At 38.7% G+C, this 8,549-nt stretch overlaps 1 protein-coding gene across 1 annotated transcript in view; it reads right to left on the bottom strand.

Annotated features, from left to right (window-relative positions):
* Positions 1-1,178: 1,178 nt before the first annotated feature.
* Positions 1,179-8,549, bottom strand: part of polr2k (RNA polymerase II, I and III subunit K) — a 14,566-nt gene continuing 7,195 nt past the window's right edge. Inside the window, exons 2-4 of the mRNA XM_043688488.1 lie at positions 7,256-7,339; positions 3,440-3,532; positions 1,179-1,388 (exon numbers count right to left, since the gene is read on the bottom strand). Coding sequence (XP_043544423.1) covers positions 1,366-1,388; positions 3,440-3,532; positions 7,256-7,316 — 177 coding nt within the window. The 5' untranslated portion in view covers positions 7,317-7,339 and the 3' untranslated portion in view covers positions 1,179-1,365. The remainder of the gene's footprint in view (positions 1,389-3,439; positions 3,533-7,255; positions 7,340-8,549) is intronic.

Below are 8,549 nucleotides of genomic sequence, written 5' to 3'. Positions count from 1 at the left end.
CTGGGTGGTACTCATTGAGGCATGCTGCATGATTTTTCTTTGGCATTTGAGGTAAGATTTATTCAACCTCATTCAACCATCCACCACCACCAGGCTGAAGCAAGACATCATCATTCAGAATATAATTAGACAAGCTACTAACATTGTAGCAAAGACAGGGCATTCTGCAGTAAATAATTCACTGGATTACACACCAAACCATCTACAAGAAACAATGATGTGATACTGCCCTCTTTTTCAAGTTGTGGGAATGTGGGCATCACTGGCTTTCCCAGCATTTACGGACCATCCTTTATTGCCCAAGAATGGTGGTGTGCTGCATTCTTGAAACATTGCAGTCCATGTGGTGTAGGCACATCCAGAGATTGCTGTCAGGAAAGGACTTACAAGACTTTGATCTAGCAATAGTGAGAGGATTTCAAATCAGGATGGTGTCTTGGAAAGGAATTTGCAGGTAGGATGTTTCCATGCATCTAACGCCTTGCTCATTGTAGTGGTAGGGATCAGTGGTTTAGAAGATGCTGTTGAGAAATCTTTGTAACTAACTGTTGTGCATTATATCGACTGTACACAATGCTGAAACTGTGTGTGAAAGGAGTGGCAAACTCCACACAATATATTAAGTACTATTGGTAGGCACCCACCTAAAACCTTGAACATCACCAGCATTCTCCTTCCCCTCCCACGTTCTGGAGACAGAAGTTTGAATTCCACTATGGTAAACAAATCGAACAAAAAGCTAGCCTATCGGCAGATCTTGTAACCACGGTGGTAAAAACCTATCCAGTTCAGAAATGTCATTCTAGAAAGGAAATATGCCATTCTTATCCAGTTTAGCTTACATGTGACTCCAGGTCCACAGCAATGCACTTGACTTTTAACTGCCGTTTGGGCAATCAGAGATGGGCAAATGCTGGCTTAGTCAGCGATACCTACAAATAATAAAAAAATCTTCTGTTGGAAAAACTACAAAATAAAATCAATCTTGCTTCACTTTGTCTTGAAGGACGAGTCTTTGGATGGTGCCACATCTTGGCATTTGCAGGTTTGTCAGACATAGTTACTGTTATTTTGATAAAATGTTTCCTTTTCTGCAGTGAGGTGAGAGGATCACATGATATTTTATATTGTGAATAATCAAAGAAAATGAAATAGTCGTGTAACAAACTGGAAAAATATCAATTATGTAAAGCAATTTATTTCCATCAAATAAAACAGAACATCTTGTAAATACTTTTTGATGAATGTCAGAAATAACAACAACAAAAAAAGAGAGACTTCCAATCTGAAATTTACATGAGAAACAAGGCTGGACAGAAACACTTGCAAATCTTTTCGGTGTAAATTTAAGAAATATGTTGAATTTCACCGGGCATCAAAAACAACCACTGCAAAGATTCAAGTTAAGGAAGAAAATAAATTTTAAAACTAGAGCTACTTAATACAGTTAAGTCCCCAAAGTTCTCATAACATCACCAATGCAAATAAAGCATTGTCAATATATTCATTTAACATGGAGTTTCATGTTAACATGATTATGACCTCTGCAGTGATTATGGTCCTTCCCAGGTCCTGACACGACCATCAATTGTTACTTTTAAAGTTCCGAGTGTCCGTTGTAAGCACTGGACACTTCAGCTGCTCCTCTCATGCTGCTTGGTTTTTTTGCTTGGGCTCCTTCCATTACTCTCTTTTCTACATTGGTCCTGGGTTTGTTCTGCAGTTGTTCTCAGCTTGTGGCTGCTCCCTCCCATTCAGCACTTAGAACACAGGATCTATCTACTGACGAAAGCTGTTTGATGCAGGCCTTGCCAGCAAATACCGGAGGAGAAAGTGAGGTCTGCAGATGCTGGAGATCAGAGCTGAAAATGTGTTGCTGGAACAGCGCAGCAGGTCAGGCAGCAACCAGGGAACAGGAGAATCGACGTTTCGGGTCCTTAGGAATGAGGAAAGTGTGTCCAGCAGGCTAAGATAAAAGGTAGGGAGGAGGGACTTGGGGAGGGGCGTTGGAAATGCGATAGGTGGAAAGAGGTCAAGGTGAGGGTGATAGGTCAGACTGGGGTGGAGGCGGAGAGGTCAGGAAGAAGATTGCAGGTTAGGAAGGCGGTGCTGAATTCGATGGATTTGACTGAGACAAGGTGGGGGGAGGGGAAATGAGGGGACTGATGGAATCTGAGTTCATCCCTTGTGGTTGGAGGGTTCCTAGCCGGAAGATGAGGTGTTCTTCCTCCAACCGTCGTTTTGTTGTGGTTTGGCGATGGAGGAGTCCAAAGACCTGCATATCCTTGGTGGAGTGGGAGGGGGAATTGAAATGTTGAGCCTCAGGGTGGTTGGGTTGGTTGGTCCGGGTGTCCCAGAGGTGTTCTCTGAAACGCTCCGCAAGTAGCCGGCCTGTCTCCCCAATATAGAGGAGGCCACATCGGGTGCAGAGGATGCAATAGATGATGTGTGTGGAGGTGCAGGTGAATTTGTGGCGGATATGGAAGTTTCCTTTGGGGCCTTGGAGGGAGGTCAGGGGGGAGGTGTGGGCGCAAGTCTTGCACCTCCTGCGGTTGCAGGGGAAGGTGCCGGGAGTAGAGGTTGGGTTGGTGGGGGGTGTGGATCTGACGAGGGAGTCACAGAGGGAGTGGTCTTTGCGGAATGCTGATAGAGACCTCCAAACGGACCCCACCACCAAGGATATATTTCCCTTCCCTCCCCTATCAGCATTCCGTAAAGACCACTCCCTCCATGACTCCCTTGTCACATTTTCAGCAAATACCTGAACCAACTAACTCTGCCATTCATTGGCACCTGGCCAAGCTAAAAATACAACACTTCAAGAAATTATTTTAAAACGTAAGGTGTTCCACTCAATACAGTGTTTATTTGATATTTAGTGACTTATTTTAGTTTGCAAGAACTTTTAACTAGGAAAATGTTTACAGTTGAGTATTTCAACCTGTGTACTTTTTTCCCTCACCGAAACAACTCTGACATTAATTGTTTTTGGAGTTCATGCTTCATTTGAAGCAAGTTGTGTGGATGCTGAGATCTAACACAAAAATAGTATGTGATGGAGATACACAGCAGGATGGTAGCATCTGTAGAGAGAGAGGGAGAGAGGGTAGTGAGGGAGTAACAATTAAATATTTGAGCCCAGTACGACTTTTCTGCTGACCAGACCGAGTTTCTGCACTTAGTTTTTATGTTTCACTTAGAGATGTGATTTTAAGAATGTAAATGTAAGTGAAGACTTGCTGTAGCTTTCAACAGTTAATAGCTTTACTATGCTTAATTCAGCAATCTAAGCTCAAACTTTGATATTATTAATAAAAATGCATAAGGAAAAGGACTTAATAATAGTCAGGTTTCAGCTTAGATCCCCATATACACAGCTTATATTACAGGCAAAACATCAAGATATTAAATCATTGTGTGCTAAATTGTTTAAGGATACATCTCTTTGTTCTCTTCTTGTACATTATTCTGTAACCACATTCTCGGCATCGGATTGGATCTCTTGCTTTAATTTCATTTTCAGTATGACATTCTGTAATAAATATTCAAGAGATCAGTGTTCAACTTCTGTCTTAGATTCAACTGGTGTCAGATTCATTTTACTTTTTCTAAAAAAAAAAGGTGCATAAACATACATGAATGTGTACAGTCCTGTGTACATGTTAGAAAAAACTGGTTTTCTGAATAACAGTTACACATCAAGAGGAGTACGTTCTGCATTTGTCAGTGAGACCTGTTGCCAGTTTATACAGACAAATCTACTCACTTGTACTGGTGTCAATTTAAACTGTCAGATGTAAAGAAAGATTACTAGGCACATGCATAGGTCTTTAATGTACAATGATGATGCTTCATTAGAAAATGGGATGAGAATCCTGTAGCTTTAAAAAATGGAAAAGGTCCTGATTGCAAACAGTTTACCAAATGAAGCATCAATTTGGTGACCTTAACTAGCTAAATGAGAATACAACAATTTATTGACCTCAAATTAGGAGGCAAAAGGTGGTACATTCAAGGTGATCTCTCGTAATTAAGATTGTACAGAAAATTTAGACAGTGCAAAAATGTCAAGAAATCATAAATGAATAATCACTCCCAAATGAAAGAAACACCAACACAACGCATACAATTGTGAATTATTATAGTTGTAGGATCAACAAGTTATTTTCTTGCATGGTACATCTAATGACAAGTTTAATTAAAGATAATACATTTTACAGACAAGATATCTAACTTTAAATTCTTCTAATTGGATAAAATGTGTTGGGTGTGAGGATCAACAACCCAGATGGCATGGAATCTATGAAGAAGCCAAGGAAAATTAACAAATACTTTAACTGTTGTAATGTTAAAAGTGATACTATACATTTATATTTGAGTTATTAATTTGAGGGTTATCTTTGTGCCTGAGGTTAATAATTAACTTTTAAGTTGCCATTATGACTTATTTTCTGAATTGAATTGGCTGTGTCACATTTATTCAAATGAGTACAACGAAAACGTTATACGTCACCACTTTGAGGCCTGGCTTTAGATTGAATAGGTTTTTGTGCACCATTAATGGACTTTTGTTTATTTTAATTTGTTTTGAGACCTACCAAGATGAACATTGGGAGCTTAAAGTTTGCTAGACACTTCTGGAATTTGGTTTTGTTTAAGTTTAAGGAAGATACTGATAGCTTAGAGAGAGACCGACCTTTGGTTTTAGTTTTACTTTGAGTGGAGCAGTCCTGTGAAATCCCTGGTTGATTGGATCAGTGTTCCCAAGATGAGAACAACATAAAGTGAACTAGGCTACATTACAGTTAGTATTAGTTCCTGGCCAGAAATAAAATCCTGAAGAGGTTACTTAAAGCTAAGTACATTTAAATTCAAGTATCTAACAGCTTCAGGAAGAAGCTATTTGCAGCTCCAGTCTAGAAGCTGATGTCGCAAGGTTTTGGGTACTGTACAGGTTTTTTTCATTTTTTCAATTTATAAAGGAATGTTTTGGAATTATTGGGACCATATTTTTATTGTGCTTGAAAATATGAAATTATAAATTGTTTTAAAATTTCTTTTATATAATAAACTTTAATTTTACTGTCAAAGCAAAACCTGCAAGCACTGCATTCTTACATTTTAATAAACAACCACTTTGTTAAAACCAGAATAGATCAAAATATTATCAATCATGCCATGTTTCAGTCTAGAATGTCACTTGTCCAATACTACTTGTCAGCTGAAAATAATAACACTGATGCAAATACTGAAGCTTTTTTTTTTCTGATGTCAAAATCACTCTCATTCTATTTTGTAGTTTTAAATATCGGAGGCAGCTAATGCTTTTGACATAGTACTGGAAGCAATCCGCAGTTCCTGCTATCGTACCTACCTCAATGGATGGAGAAGGCAGTGATCAGGAAGTAGACACTTTGTTCAGTTTCAATTGCAGTGGCACAACTGCATTTTTCTTTGTCACTTTATCATTGAAAATCAGGGCAACAACAAAATAAGCTGAAAATGTGTTGCTGGAAAAGCGCAGCAGGTCAGGCAGCATCCAAGGAACAGGAGAATCGACGTTTCGGGCATAAGCCTTTCTTCAGGCCCGAAACGTTGATTCTCCTGTTCCTTGGATGCTGCCTGACCTGCTGCGCTTTTCCAGCAACACATTTTCAGCTCTGATCTCCAGCATCTGCAGCCCTCACTTTCTCAACAAAATAAATCCAACATCAATTTATACAAGGTATGTTCACAAAAAATTAACGCAACTAGTTTTTCCCACTCCACCCAATTTTACTAACCTCAAATTACAATGTTAATGCAAACATTTTCGTTTCCTATCTTTATAGCAGGCATGTGAACTATGACACCCATTCTCCAGTTGCAGTGCATGCTGTTAAGTCAGTCACTAAACAGTGCATCAGACCATCCTGACAGTAACATGCCTTTTCTTCCTGTACCATTAAATCCCAAAAGTGAAGCACATTATTTGTCCATAACGTTTAAAGAAAACTGGCAAATTTAGAGGTGTAAATCTGCCATTCCAGACTGCTGCTTTGCTTATTTTTTGAAGAGGACACCTTGTTAGTTACTAATTTTTCCAGTTGTCTAAGACAGAAACTTGAAATTGCAACAACACAAATGAAATAAACAATCTCAAAGATGAGATGTGTTTCCAAACAAGCCGGATGACAAAATCGATCCTCAAGAGGAAACCAAATAATGATGAATACTGCATTACAAAAGCTGAGTCACAAGACAATATTTTCTGTAGGGTGCTCGTCGCTGTACTAATTATGGTTAATAAAAGCAAATTGGAGAAATGCTAAGGCCTGCTTTTGTAATTTGATAGTATATGAAAATAAAAACAGCAAAGTCAACATGAAGGATGAAATATCCATTAATTTGATATGTATTGCTTTGGTGGAGAGTTTCACATAATGTGCATGACAAGTTTTCAAAGCTTCTGGATTTTGTAAGAACTCTATAGTGATTAGAATAACTAAAAGATTTCATCACCTTATCCCTCAACATCAGGGAAATTAAAGGACTGGAAGCAAGGTGGAGAGCAAGCCGTATCTACAGCAATGAAGCGGAGGTGGAGATGGTCGAGTGCATTAAGTTCCTAGGAGTGACAGTCACCAGTGTTTCTACTTCCTCAGAAGGCTAAGGAAATTTGGCATATCTATAAAGACACCAAACATCTTTTATAGATGCACCACAGAAAGCATTCTGTCTGGATGCATCACGCCTTGTCGTGACAACTATTCTGCCCAGGACCATTAGAAACTACAGGGAGTTGTGAACACAGTCCAGGCCATCATGCAAGCTGACCCTCCTTTCATTGACTCCACCTATACTTCTCACTGCCTTTGAAAAGCAGCCAACATAATCAAAGACCCTTTGTACCCCAGTTAAATATCTTATAATCTCTTCCATTTGGCAGAAGATACAAAAGCTTAAATACATATATCAACAAATTGAAGAACAGCTTCTTCCCCATTGTTATTAGAATGGACTTCTCAAATTTCAAATTTAATGCTGACCTCACTCTTTGTGCACCTTCTCTGCAGCATAACATTGTATTCCTCGCTCTACTGTATTACCCTTATGCATTTTTTATGGTATGATCTGCCTTTACTGCATACAAAACAATACTTTTCACTGTACCTAGGTACATGTAACAATAAATCAAATCAAGAATGTAACAAAACAGATTGTGCTGTTATTCAAAATGAGAAACGTCAACTGTAGTCTAAGTTGTTATCATTACCTCCACAAATATACACCATGGGTTGTTGCTTTGGAGGCTGCAAGTCCTTCTGGATATCCATTTCTATCCAATTTTCAGTTTGGACTGAAAGACAATCAAATGTGAATTATTACATAGTCATCAAGTTTTGTTTTAGAGAGTTTTTACTTGGTTTTTCTAATATCATTTGTCACAGACTAGTCTGATGTTAAAATCCTAGCTTTGACATTTGTCAGCAAATCCATTAAATTAAAAGATAAAATATATGTTTGGTAAACCTGACATGCAATTCTATTTCCAATGATAGTGGCAAAAGTTTAATATATTACTTTGCATCACCAAACTTCAAAAATATAGTTCCTTTAGACAACCTTCAACAACTGCAGATATCAATTTGTCTGGATAACAACAAGAACATTCGAGAATCTTGATGCTACAAAGTATGAAGCAACCCATTTGATTGGCACTGTATCTACAATCTTAAATATTAATTCCCTCTTTCATAAGTACATCCCACATGACACTAACAAACAAGGCAACAGAATGTAGCACAATGGATTGTTCATTGGCTTCAAGATAAAACAGCAAATAGGAGTAGATGGTAATTATCAAGAATGGCAAGAAATTAAAAGTGATTTTCCAAAAAGATCAATGCTAAAAACACTGCTTTTCACAATTTACATTATGATTTGGACTTAGTAGTCAAAGAGAGTAGTTAATATCATGGGCTTTAAAAAAAAACCACAGGGGAGGACATTAAAATTATGCACAATGGGAAAAAAATTGGCAGAAGACAATAGCTGTCATAGCAAAAGCTGAGGGGGTCATTTTAATAGGAACAATGCCACCAGTTTCTGTATCCTCATAACAGTTGAAGCAAACACTCAGACAGAGCATGGCTCTACCTTTTTTACCTTTATTCCGAGCCATGGAAAGAGAAATGATCGCGCATGTTGTGGTGTAAAATTCCAAGCAGTGGAATGTGGTGAAACGGTTAAAAATTATGTCCCAATACATGTGTGAATCTAACCGGAATGGAGGTGTTGCTTAGTCCCGTGTGAATCTTCTTATCTGTATGTAACCAGAATGGAATGTGTTTTTTAGCCTTGCTCTGCTGTTCACATGAATGTTTATATCTGGAAGGGAGTATATCAGCTGGAAAAGTCTCCAGTTCGGTGAGTCTGCTCCGGGGTTACGTTTAACCGCCGAGCGTGGGTTGTTGGCAACCGCTCTACGAGAACTGACGGCTCCCAGTTTTGGTAACATGTAGAGTGAGTATAAGCCAGACCCGGGAGTCTGCTCCGGGGTTACGGTT

The sequence above is a fragment of the Chiloscyllium plagiosum genome, chromosome 4, assembly GCF_004010195.1.
Source record: "Chiloscyllium plagiosum isolate BGI_BamShark_2017 chromosome 4, ASM401019v2, whole genome shotgun sequence".
Lineage (NCBI taxonomy): Eukaryota > Metazoa > Chordata > Chondrichthyes > Orectolobiformes > Hemiscylliidae > Chiloscyllium > Chiloscyllium plagiosum.
Note: the sequence above shows the minus strand (reverse complement) of the source record. Positions and strands in the feature narration are given on the sequence as shown.